Source organism: Oreochromis aureus, linkage group 11 (assembly GCF_013358895.1).
Source record: "Oreochromis aureus strain Israel breed Guangdong linkage group 11, ZZ_aureus, whole genome shotgun sequence".
NCBI classification, from domain to species: Eukaryota; Metazoa; Chordata; class Actinopteri; order Cichliformes; family Cichlidae; genus Oreochromis; species Oreochromis aureus.
The window spans coordinates 23,458,925-23,471,673 of record NC_052952.1 but is presented as its reverse complement, the minus strand read 5'-3'; the positions used below and the strand labels follow the sequence as shown (position 1 = coordinate 23,471,673).

The window sequence follows — 12,749 nt, the reverse complement described above, 5'->3', positions numbered from 1 at the left end:
GCACTTCCCACTCAGACATTTTTCTGATTACAGCGTACGGACAGCGACGCTCAGCTTCACCGTCGCACCAGTAAAACGGACTTTATTTTACTATTATTATAATTTTTATATAAAAAGGGAGGTTTCCTTTCGACCTGACCGGATAACGGTAAGTTAACCGGAGTGCTCTTTTTAACACGGAGCTGTAGCGTAAATACTGGGCAGTTTTTTAACCCCCACGTTATCGACCCAGACTCGATCCACTGCCTTTAAACAGCGAGATAGCGAATTTTAATTTGCAGGTTAGATCGCTTTCTTTAAAGTTTTTAAATTTACACCCAAGACCCGTGTTTGTTTGCTATTATCGGTACCCTTTTTGTGCTTTATGTGCTTTTTTGTTGCTCCAGCTACTGCATTGAAAGTCCAAGTTGCGTGTGAAGATTAGGGCTGTTGGGAGTGGGAGGAGCCTCGAGGGTCGCTGGGAAAACATGGAAACCTAATTGGGTTTAAATGGTTTAAACTGATATGAATAAAATATAGTTGGCAGCATAGGACTCATTGCCTTTAAATAAGCAATAAGACGCTGAAATAAAAAATGACTTAATGTTTATTTTGTGTGTTGAACAGTGGGTTTTGTACTGGTGGATACATTTTTTTTTAAATGTCCACCTGTCTCTTTATACATGTCATACATTTATTTATTTTCTACTTTAAACACTTTTACAGGGTAAATCAAGTCCATTGTTTTTTTTTCTCACAAGTTTTTTGTGTGTGTCTCAAATCAGGAATCAAGATGTTTTACACATGTGGACCCAATGAAGCGATGGTGGTGTCTGGTAATGGATTCATTATTGTTTCTGTGATTGTTTCTGTGAACAACACATGAGAATATTCTCACCATAGCATCTGCAAGCTTTATTGTTGTTTAGAAACTTGCAGCTCAGAAAGATCAGTGTAATAAACAAAAGACCGTAATCCTGGAATTGGATTGTTAGAGTGAAGTGTTGTGTACAAGTGTCACATGTGTCTTGTGATAAGGTTGGCCAAGACTTGCTGACAGTTTAGAGTAAGCTAGGAATTTTCCAATGGTGCAAGCTGTTGTGGATGAATTGCCTGAGTCGCACTGTCATAAAAGGTTACAAGTTCAGCTGTGCTCTCTTGAATCAGTTCCTGAATGAGTGACTCTTACTGGATGGGTTTGTTTATGTTTGGTTTCCCCTCTTTTGCCAGGCTGCGGCCGTTCTCCACCTCTAATGATTGCTGGAGGAAGAGTGTTTGTCTTGCCGTGTATTCAACAGATCCAGAGGTAATTCCCATTTTAATTTGAATTCCCCTTGTGTAGTTTTTATAGCTCAACATTGCTATGCAGTTCATTGTAGTGTGAAATAAAAACAGACCCGCCAACAGGGAAGCTTGCCATTATCAGGGAATCAATCTTAGTTTCTCCAGTGTTACTGTTACCCTTGCTCTCAGTTTATGAATCTCATCAGTTCCACCCTTCCTTTTTTTGTATGTTTGTTTTTGCTCTAATCAGGATCACCCTCAACACCCTGACTCTAAATGTGAAGAGTGACAAAGTCTACACCCGCCATGGTGTCCCTATCTCTGTCACCGGCATTGCGCAGGTATGCTTTGAGAACTTTTTCCAGAATTTGAAGTTACAACGGATTGGGAATATTTAGATGTCACATGGCACAAAACTGCCTTTAAAATCAACTCTCACAAAGAGAATAATGAAAGTATTATCCATCATTTTTAAGTCAACATTAAATTTGATCCACTTTTTCTGTAGTTTCAAGTTTGTGCTGCTGTCGGTGCACACCTCAATGTGGAAGTAAAGTCTGCACATGTAGTGTAATCAGAAAGAAATTCAATCATCAGTGAAAGTGAATCGTCGAAAGGGATCATAGTCGTGCTGTTGGATGATGAGGTGTAGGAAAGCCAGATGAATGAGTAGGAAGGGAAAAGCTCAAAAGAGGACATGCCAGCATTTAGGGCTGTTCGATATAACGATATATATCGGATGACGATATAAAAACGTCTATCGTTTCATTTTACGCTATCGTTTGTTTCGTGGTGTCGCAAAATAAACTGTTTACGGCAATATTTTTTCATCGTTTTGATGGTCACTGTAGTGGCTATATTAATTTCTTAAAGTTCTCTCTTTCTCTTATATTTTATATAACCACACTACAGACGGACAAGCGCCTGTTTTTATGCGTTGTGGTTAGCAACAACGATGGTAACAGCATCGCGTGTCCTCTTGTTTATGTTCCACATAAACCTTTCACAATAAAGCTCAAGATCCTGTTGAGACTTTTCAAAATAAACTGAATCACGTGAAAGAGCAGATTATTTACGGATGAGAAGTAAAAAAGAGCCGCCAGGTGCTAAAAAATAAACCTTAGACTAAAACGTTAGAACAGGCTTTGCCCCGCAGCACGCCATGTAATAAATACAAAGAAAACGGCGGCCGTTACAACTTATGTCTAAAAATGTATAGTTTCATGCATCGGTTAAAACACTGGACTCCAGCTACATGACGCGCAGCTGGAAACACTTCCCGCAAGACGAGCTGCCCGAAATTCACAGAATTTACAGAAAATGTTACATTTTTGTGATTTATGTCGTTATCGGACGATAGAATTCTTATATCGGGATATGAGATTTTGGTCATATCGCACAGCCCTACCAGCATTTGAGGAGTTTGACATGAGGCAAAAATGATGACACCCAAAGTTTATTGTGGAAAAGCAATGTATAAGCTAGGGCTCAGAAGCTGTGGGATTTGGTTTTATTGGCTTAAACCACTGGAACACCAGCTTGTCCAGTGAATCATCTGCAGCTGAAGCTTTGTTGGTCTTCATTTAAAAGAGGTCTCACCTACCAAAGATAGCTACTTTGATGAACTGCCTAATTTTGAAGATTTTGTCTCAAGTAACTGAACTAGCTATAAATTGGATACAGTATATTCTGATCCTAGAGTATCTAAGTCATGCTATGCACATGGATAAAACTAAGGACTGTTTTTAGTTTTAAGCCTGCCTTCAGAGATGAGCATCTCCCTCTGGTTTGTTTGCGCTGACATTTGTTTTTTAAAACCTGGTTGTGTATTTAGTGTTTATTGTAATCACAAGCACACTGGTCTTGGTGGTTGTGGGCAGTGTCCTGTTTTCATGTTTCATGCTCAAAAACAGTTTCAAGTGAATCTCATTATGATTAAAACTGAATTAATAAAAAAAGGTTCAAGGCGAGGTACAGTTTAATTAGCTTTTAGCAGTATATTATTGGTTATGTAAATCAACAGAGTAAATAGTTTAATAACTTTTAGCTGATTATGTGTGTGTGTGTGTGTGTGTGTCACTTATGGGGACAAAATGCCCGTCCCCATGAGTTTGGAGGTAAATCTTTGAGGCTCAAAATGTGTTTTTGTGTCAGGGTTACAATTAGGTTATGATTAGGTTTAGGGCTAGGGGTATGAGTTTCATTTACACACATGCGCGCGTGTGTCTGTTTCCCCTTTTTTACAATGCCAACAAATTGGCTGATAAATTCAGACTTTTCAGGCTCCGGAAAAGCTGCTGTGTCCTCCTCCTGAGCTCTCAACTTCCTGCTCCAATATTTTCCCTCCTCCTGCTCTGAAAGCAATAAGTCTGAGTCCACTTCTACAATTCTGAGTAAAATCCTCTCTGCCACACTCAGCCCTCTGCTCCCTGAAGTACCAACATGGGTTGAAAACACATTTAGTAAGTCCCACTGATTAAAAGTTTCATTTTGAAATGGTTAAAATTACGGTACTTTTTGAAATCCTGGTAAATTAAACTCAAGAATCTCATATTGAAGAAACAATTTCACCCTTAGCAATAGAAAAACAATATCTGCAAAACATGTATCACATCCTCACTTGCTGCCATAAAATGTGGAAGCTGTAAAAACAGGCCATGTTGTCTGTTAGTCAAATCCCCACAAGTGTGGCATCGCTAGAAAGGATTTCCTTTTCACAGTACAGTAGGACTCATAAATTTGTAGGACTGCATAGTTTATGCTTGACATGTCACATGCACTCCACAGAAGACAAGAATGATTTGCTGGATCTTAGGCTATAAAGGTTATAAACCATTTTCTTCATGGTGAAATAAACATCTGTCTGTCTGTAGCACGGGCCACACAGGAAGCATTATGGAGGATTCATAGCAGTGTCTTAATGAGTTTGCATTAACCTGTGTTTTTTTTTTCCAGGTGAAGATCCAGGGCCAGAACAAGGAGATGTTGGCGGCTGCCTGTCAGATGTTCATGGGAAAGTCTGAGGCTGAGATTGCTCAGATTGCATTGGAGACACTGGAGGGACACCAGAGAGCCATCATTGCCCACCTGACTGTAGAGGTTGGTTCATTGAAGCCCTAAAATACATTTTGCAGAACTTTTATGCACAAAATTATAATGTTTATTATTCAGTACTAGCACAGGGCATGCCTTTTTTTTTCTTTTTTTTAACATTATGTAACTTCACGTGTACAAATCTTTGTGTGTGTGTGTGTGTGTGTGTGCAGGAGATCTACCAGGATCGTAAGAAGTTTTCTGAGCAGGTCTTTAAAGTAGCCTCCTCTGACCTGGTCAACATGGGGATTGGTGTCGTCAGCTACACGCTGAAAGATGTTCATGACGATCAGGTATGCCAAGTCTGTTGAGTTCTTCTTCTTCCAACCCTGGTGACAAGACTCCGACTGTAAAAACATCACAAAATACGCTGTAAGGTCACAAATTGGCATGGGGGATATGCTAAACCTTTCCAGGTGGCCATTGTCAGTTCCTCAGTGGGTGATTGAATATGCATGTATAGGAAAAATAGGATTTTGTTTTAAATATGGCAAGCTGAAATAAGGCAAGCTTTGCGTGGAAAACCTGTAACGTGTGTTGGGGTCAACAGACAGCTTATCTACCATGAGATCTTGAATATTCTATCAGAGCATTATATTTGGTACAACCGGAAACGATGCATGGTCGAGTTATAATATGCGGGATCTGTGACAGACAACTAAAAATAAGCAAATAAATGCAAAAAATTGCCTCCCCAAAAAAGCCAACTGCTGATGGACTAAATTCATTAGAAATATGTAGGTTTTCAAAGCGTTTAGTCTTGTATGATTTCCTCTGTTACTGTAATGTTCTTAAGTGATTGATATTGACTCACCCGACTCCCAGCCTGGAGCCATCCCAGTAGACATAAATGAGGCCTAAGTGCTTCTGTGGTAACGACATTACTCGTTTGTCTGATGTACTACTTTGCTTTTCAATGCCTGAATAAGGCTCTCTGGTAGTCGGTTGTCACTTTCTGTCATTCTTTCTGTCTCTCCTACAGGACTACCTCCACTCGCTGGGTAAAGCCAGAACAGCTCAGGTGCAGAAGGATGCCAGGATTGGAGAGGCTCAATACAAACGAGATGCTGTCATTAAGGTAAATAATCATCAATGTCACTCTGCCTGTTCAGTTCAGTTCATTTCAATTCAGTTTTATCTAGATAGCGCCACAACAACACAACAATAGTTGCCTCAAGGCGCTTTATATTGTAAAGTGAAGACCCTACAATAATGCAAAGAAAACAGAGAAAACCCCAACAATCATATGATCCCCTATGAGCAAGCGCTTTGGTGACAGTGGGAAGGAAAAACTCCCTTAAACAGGAAGAAACCTCCAATAGAACTAAGCTCAGGGAGCAGCCATCTGCATAGACTGGTTGGGGAGAGGGGAGAAAGATGGGACAATGACATGCAATGACAAGATAATGCTGATGAGCAGTACCAAATTTGTCTTTCTGTCCTGTACTGTTCATTTTCAGGAGGCACACGCAATGCAGGAGAAGGTGTCCGCTCAGTACAAGAATGAGATTGAAATGGCGAAAGCCCAGCGAGACTATGAGCTGAAGAAAGCAGCTTATGACATTGAGGTCAACGCCAAAAAGGCAGAGTCAGAAATGGCCTATCAGCTTCAGGTACACTCATCATAATGCCTGGCCAAGTCCAAAATGTTGTGTTTTTATTGATGGTAAGCTGAGAATTGTTGGAATTTCCATTTCAGGTGGCCAAGACCAAGCAGCGCATCGAAGAGGAGAAGATGCAGATTCAAGTGGTGGAGCGTACGCAGCAGATTACTCTGCAGGACCAGGAGATCATACGCAAGGAGAAGGAGCTGGAGGCCAAGGTTAAGAAACCTGCAGAAGCTGAGAAATACCGACTGGAGAAGTTGGCTGAGGCCCAGCGGTGAGCACTAAATCATAATGTTGCTTCTGTATAGTTTGAACTGAACAACAAAAAACTCATTCTTTTTTTTTTTCCTTTCTACTGCAGCCTGCAGCTCATCATGGAAGCTGAGGCTGAGGCAGAGTCCATCAAAGTGAGAACCGCCCCTCTTTTCTGTCATAATGTGGCATTCTTTTCTCTCCTGCTTCATGAGACTACTGCCATCGTCACTCTTATCACAGTCTTTTCTGCTCTGTGTGTCGTCATGCAGATGAAGGGCGAGGCAGAGGCTTTTGCCGTGGAGGCTAAGGGCCGTGCTGAGGCCGAGCAGATGAGCAAGAAGGCAGAGGCCTTCAAGCAGTACAAAGAAGGAGCCATGGTGGACATGCTGCTGGAGAAACTGCCACTGGTCAGTTTGACTATGATGGATAAAAATATCATGAATATTGTTTTTTATATTAGCCTTTCAACCCATTTTCATCAGAGCTAGTCCTTAATGTTGATTTTATTTTACTTCCCTTTACATAAAAATTTTGCAAAAATTCTTTTTTTTCTTTTTTCTTTTTTTTAAGATTTTAAAATATTTTTAACCAAATTTCAGCAATCACAACTCAACTGTTATTCATAAAAGGTATATTAATTATATACCTTTATATCGCAAAGCTTGATACATTGTTGCTTTAAACCTTTGAGATTTTGCTTTGAAATCGTTATTCTTTGTTCAGTTTTCAGAAAAATTAGCTGACTAGCGTGCTTCTTAGCTCACAGATGGTACACTTTGAAGGCGCACGCATATCACGCTCCTTCAGTGTACTAATTCTGATCTTTCTTGTTCTGCAGATGGCAGAGGAAATCAGCAAGCCACTGTCAGCGACACAGAAGATCACCATGGTTTCCAGCGGTGGCGCAGATATAGGAGCCTCCAAACTTGCTGGAGAAGTGTTGGACATCATGACCAAGCTGCCGAACGCTGTAGAAAAACTCACTGGAATCGACATCTCCCAGGTGCAGTTTGCATGAAATGCATCAAATAGGCTTCGTAACAGACTTTAAAACGAGTACACGTGTTATTTCATTCATATTTGTGTTTTTGACCTCGCAGGCTGCAGGGAAGACCACCCGGGGGCATTGAGAAGAGTAATCAGGAGAGGTGTCAACAATATTTAGACAAAGAGCTCCACATCTCCTCGTACCTGTAACGACTGTACTGACTTGTAAACACTGTAAACCTTTCTCATTGTCTGTGTGAAAGCATGCTTTTCACTCGTCCTTCCCCCAGTCTAAACAAGGCAAAGTTTTTCTTCCCCTGTTGTGTGGTTTTCTTTTCATGTCCCTGAGCTGTGCTGCTGTGCTTCATGCTGCAGGTCACATTGCAACCAGCCTCACGTGATACAGCGACTGCACAACTTCTGTCTTTGGCTGGCAAAAGCCTCAGCTAATACATAGAAGCCCAGTTTTTAGGGACTAGGTCAATGAACTATTACGTTTGTTTGTTGGTTTGTTTGTTTTTTTTACTTTTTAATATGAAAATTTAGGAAAAGCTTTATAGCCTTATTCTATTTTCTTTCTGTGCCTTTAAATTAATCAAATAATGCAAAACATACACTTTCAGGGAGCCCAACTGAGTATGCTGCTACACTTCTGCCACTGCTACACACCCCTTTATTAAATCTGATCATTCACCTGGAGGCTCTGAGCACGAGAGAATGAGGTTCTGACCAAGTGAGACCCTAAAAACCAAACGTTAGCGCAATGTACATTATACATTTAGACCACTAGATGGCTGACTGAAATCTTGCTGAGAGCGTTTATCAAATCACCTCAGAGTTTTGTGTGTTGAAATGTTGTTAATATTTTGATGTACTAATCACAAAAGACCGAATGTCTCTTCTTTGTCTACTAGTTCATTGCAAAAAGACATATGTGAGTCTAGAATAGTATAGAATAGAATAGAATGCCTTTATTTTCACTGTACAGTTGTACAATGAGATACAGAGTCTCTTTGTAGTAATGGATTACATTGTTGGCAACAATGTTATCGGCTGGAACTGCAAGTGGGAGGAGTTTCTTTGTGTCTTGAAAGGAGGAGGGAGGAAGTGGGTGGTTGGAACAACTTATGGTTTGGTTAGATTTCCTGTTAAAGCCAATGAAAGTATGTTGAACCTTTCTCTGTTTTCTTCTTCACTGTAACTGCCTTTTTATACAGCTGTCATAAGTAAAGAAGGACCATCACTAGGTAGCTCAGCCTACTGCTTTGTTATGTGTGCTGCCTTGAGTTTAGTCGCCTTGTCTTGTCTTTTTCCTGCTTTAAAGTAGTCCGATTTTTTTAGAATCACTCTCTGCATTTTGCAACCAAGTGCCTGGTTAAACTCCTCAGTCATCAGTTTAAGACTAGTTAAACTCATCAGGGAACAGTTCCTCATATCAAACTGATCTTAAGCCAGTTTGTCACTTTTTAGGACTGTAGATGAAAGCCAGAATCCGCCTGTCTCCTTTAGTGCTTTCTAGTGACTAATACTTTCTTCTTCCCTTTTTTTTTTTTTTTTTTAAATGTTGCATTTTCAGTCTTTGTTGATATAGTGTGAAAGTTGGCTGCTTGTATCAAATATTAAACATCATCTATGTTAGACTTATAATAAAATATATTTCAATCGATGAATCCTTTTGATCTTTTTTTGACAGATGTAAACAATAACAAGCACACACTGATTTTGAAAAGATTAACTTTATTAAAACATCTACAAAAATAGACAACACGGTGAATTACAAGAGCATCAACGTAGCAAGCGTTCTACACAGACACAGAAGACCCCCAGATGGGACAGAGTTTTCTATATATTATTAAATGAAATCGTAATTCTGTCCTTAAAATATGTACATACTGTGATTTTCAGCTTTAGACAGAACGGGACAAAAACCAGACAACAAGGAGAGCCTAAGTACGTATAGTATATATAAAAAAATATGGGTTTAGTTAAACTACAGTGTATCAAAAAGGACTCGTATGGCACAACCATTCACCACCGGTGAATTTGTTACTTCATGATGTTGATCAGGACTGATTTACAGTGCTGCACTGTCGGTAAGGTAGATGCACTGACTCTACCGCAGTCAGACTGGGTCATTCAATATAAAGTCAACCAAATCTATATAGCTAGCTATATATATATATATATATATATATATATATATATATATATATATACATTAAAAGTTTCCACCTGATCCCCTCTGAATCAATATATTTTTGGTACAATAATTCTGTTTAACAAAAGGCATGCAAAATATTACATTCATACCATAAATATTTTAAGAGTTGGTTAAAACTTGGTGCTTATTTGTGTTCTTTTTTTCTGAATTTTTTAGCCCCTTAAGTATAAGAGACAGATGAAATGGCTGAAAAACATATTTTAGTTTTGATGTAAATATTAAATTATTATTAATAAACCCCCACCATCACAACCTGGAGCAAATACCTCGTATTTACTTGGCACATTTTTTCTATAACCAATTTTAAGATGAACTTTGTGCAGAGTTTGCATGTTCTCTCCCCTCTCTGGTTTTCTCCCGCAGTTCAAAGACGAGCGTGGGTTCGGGTAAGCCCGAATTGGCAATAGGTGCGAATGTGAGCATGAGTGGTTGTCTCTCTGTTAGCCCTGCAACAGACTGGCAATCCGTCCAGGCTATACCCTACTTTTACCCTATATCGACCCTCAGTTGAACAAGTGGTAGAAGATAAATGTTTTTATTTTTAATTTAGTTTAACTTTTTGTATTTATTTGATAAGAACGTGTGAGTGAGTGAAGGTAGAATGAAACGCAGGTTGGATTCGACACTGGTGAGGACTCGAGTCTTTGACACACATGTTGCCTGCTCAGTCAAGTGGGCTATAGGGGCACTGGATCAATCATAGCTGTAAAGCAAGACTACACCCATGTAATCTGTATGCTATAGAGAAACAGATATAATGATAAGTAGCCTGGATGCTTTATCCATTTTCTGATTTGCTCACAGGAGGAAACAAAAAGTGCACTGTGGGTAATGTTTCAAGGCTCATATAAACGTGGTTATATCAGATGAAAGTTCTTTTTTCTGTGCTGTTGCTTCATTGTCTGTTCAGCTTGTGGCAGTTTTGTTTTGGCACAGGATGACATGTTCCTTTTACTCACTTTACTCATCCAAATGCCTTGACACTAGTGTTCATTGCTGCGTTCTGGGCCTGGATCACTAAACAAAGTTTTTTACATTTTGATCCTCCAAAATAGATTTTGACAGTTGGAATCGATTTTTCTCAGGCTTGACAACGTCGTGTAGCTATTCCCTGCACTTTTAACGTTTGGAAGTCTTGAAAATGCTAAAACAAGAATTTAAATTCAAAAGTGTAACATCTGAACCCTCACCTATGTACTTTGAGTTCCTATTATTTGGAAAATATTCATAGTATGAAGTATGTACAGTATAAGCATGCATGCCACATTTTTTTGTACAAAAATATCTGCTGGTTCTGATGGGCTCAGGTGGGAGGCACTGATTACTTTCCTTGGAATGACCCGCTTAATATCGGATACTACACATAATATCCTTCTGAACAACGATTACAGTGACACATGTGGATGAATGGAAACAGATTACTGGACGACTAAACATGTCAGCGCATTAAAAAAAAATGAACAGAAGGTTGTCACACATTTAAAATGAAAGTAACTGAGGATGCCATTCCATTTAAAAAATAGAATATTTTACATCTAATGGTTTGGCGACGCTGTGTTGGAGAGGATTTTAAAAAAGCAGGTTTTGTCCTGTTTCTGTGATTCGCTTCAATCTCACTTTGCAAAAAAAAAAAAAAAAAAAAAAAAAAAGCATTAGAATCCACATCAAAGAGGAATCATCACAGAGACGAGTTTCATCACAGCCGGGGATTCGTGAAGGGTTTAAAGTGCAGCTGGTTTTTGGAATTTAAAAAAAAAAAGTCTTTCCTTTTTGATGAGTCACAGCCAAAACACCCGAGCAGGCGCATCTGAAGTCCCGTCCACCGCCTGGCTGGTGTTACATCTGCTTGGAAAAGCTGTTCCAGTTTGTGGGAGCAGCAAAGGTGTAGCAGGGTCTCCTCTTCTGCACCTTTTTCTCAGGTTAGAGAAGTTCATACAACCTGTTTTGTTTTTTGTTTTTTTAAACTGTGGCTCAAAGATGAAGTTCAAATATTTCTTTTTTGGGGTTTTTGACTACGACGTTGGCGTTGACTTGATCACATTGCAGAAAGAGGGCTGCTGTTGTCTGGTCCACATCATTTCACATTAGTCCACTAAAACTGACAACTCTGGACGTGGGTCGCTACGTACGGATAACGGGCTGAGATAAAAATGAAATCCATCACTGAGGTTCTAGCTCAGCCATCAGCCATGTCTGTGTGCAGTAATTTATACATACTATAAGTACTGACACAATCCCTGTCTGTGTGTGTGTGTTTGTGTGTGTTTCTTCTCTAGACATGAGGCGTTCTCTTAAAACTTTGCGAGTCATGTGACCCACACCTGTCATCCTGTGTGGAGATGCTGAAAAAAAACAATCATTAAACTTCATAACTGGCTAGCTCCTGATTTCCTACGTTTACAGAGTGTTTCCTGTAACTGAGCTCCTTAACTCTACAGCACATAATCACCGTCACCGAAACCCTCCATGATTGTTTAGCTGAGAAGAAATTAGATGCTATGCAGACCGCACCCACCACCAGTACCACCACCACCCGCGAGAAATGTAGCTTAAACTATGTTAAGAGGAAGTTAGCTTTGTCTTTGGGGTCTGATGTGGAATTAAAACCGAACCAGCGGTCTCTCAGCCCCATCCACCCAAAAAGTACAAAATATAAAAGCGAGCAACCCGGTCTCCCTTTCCGTCTGCCCCGTATGTGTAGCCACCACCACGTCTTCCCACTGTGGGAAGTATGCATGAACGCACAAGCCTTTTCTTCTTATTCTGCTCCTCTGCTTTACTTTACACCATGTTCATGGCGTCCTCCGTAAGAAAGGAGTGGATGTAAGCGAAAGATGGGCGGACCTTGCAGTCTCTGTTCCAGCAGCTCAACATGAGCTCGTAGAGACCCTGAGGACACACGGCCGGCCTGCTCAGATACACCTGCGAGAGGGAGAGGGGGAAAGATGCATGACGAGATTAGAGATCAGAGGCATTGCTTTGTTATATAGTATATCGTTTCCACACGTGACTAAAATCCTCTCTTTTAAACATATGCAAAAGTTATGAGTTTTCTCTTATTTTGATTTAATCTGGAGTGCAACTTATATTTTTAGCCTGTGGATTTTTTAACTTGTTTAGGAATTATGTGAATCATAAAAGTGTATTCTAACTTCACCAGTGCATGCAGTTTTACCCTTTTAAATTCAAGGAAAAGATTTGGCCCAATGAACGACCACTAGGGGGCGCCAGATATCTGATGAGTTTATACTTTCAAATCACTTTATAAAAAAATTAAATAAGCTAAAGTGGAAATGTGTGGAAGAATTCAAGAAAAGAGATGG

At 39.8% G+C, this 12,749-nt stretch overlaps 2 protein-coding genes across 6 annotated transcripts in view; one reads left to right on the top strand and one right to left on the bottom strand.

The window, feature by feature from the left end:
• On the top strand, nt 1-8,871 carry flot1b (flotillin 1b). Its single transcript, XM_031744239.2, has 13 exons — nt 1-148; nt 765-815; nt 1,210-1,285; nt 1,514-1,604; nt 4,219-4,362; nt 4,530-4,649; nt 5,339-5,434; nt 5,817-5,969; nt 6,056-6,237; nt 6,325-6,370; nt 6,488-6,625; nt 7,057-7,221; nt 7,319-8,871. The coding sequence occupies exons 2-13, from the start codon at nt 773-775 to the stop codon at nt 7,346-7,348; spliced, it is 1,284 nt and encodes a 427-aa protein (XP_031600099.1). The 5' UTR covers nt 1-148; nt 765-772; the 3' UTR covers nt 7,349-8,871.
• Nucleotides 8,872-8,925: 54 nt separating this feature from the next.
• The window catches only part of ddr1 (discoidin domain receptor tyrosine kinase 1), a 49,711-nt gene continuing 45,887 nt past the window's right edge, over nt 8,926-12,749 (bottom strand). For all 5 annotated transcript variants that reach the window (XM_031744349.2, XM_039619352.1, XM_039619353.1 and 2 more), the window contains one exon: nt 8,926-12,348. In XM_031744349.2, the coding sequence (XP_031600209.1) occupies nt 12,208-12,348 (141 nt within the window). In that variant the 3' untranslated portion in view covers nt 8,926-12,207. The remainder of the gene's footprint in view (nt 12,349-12,749) is intronic.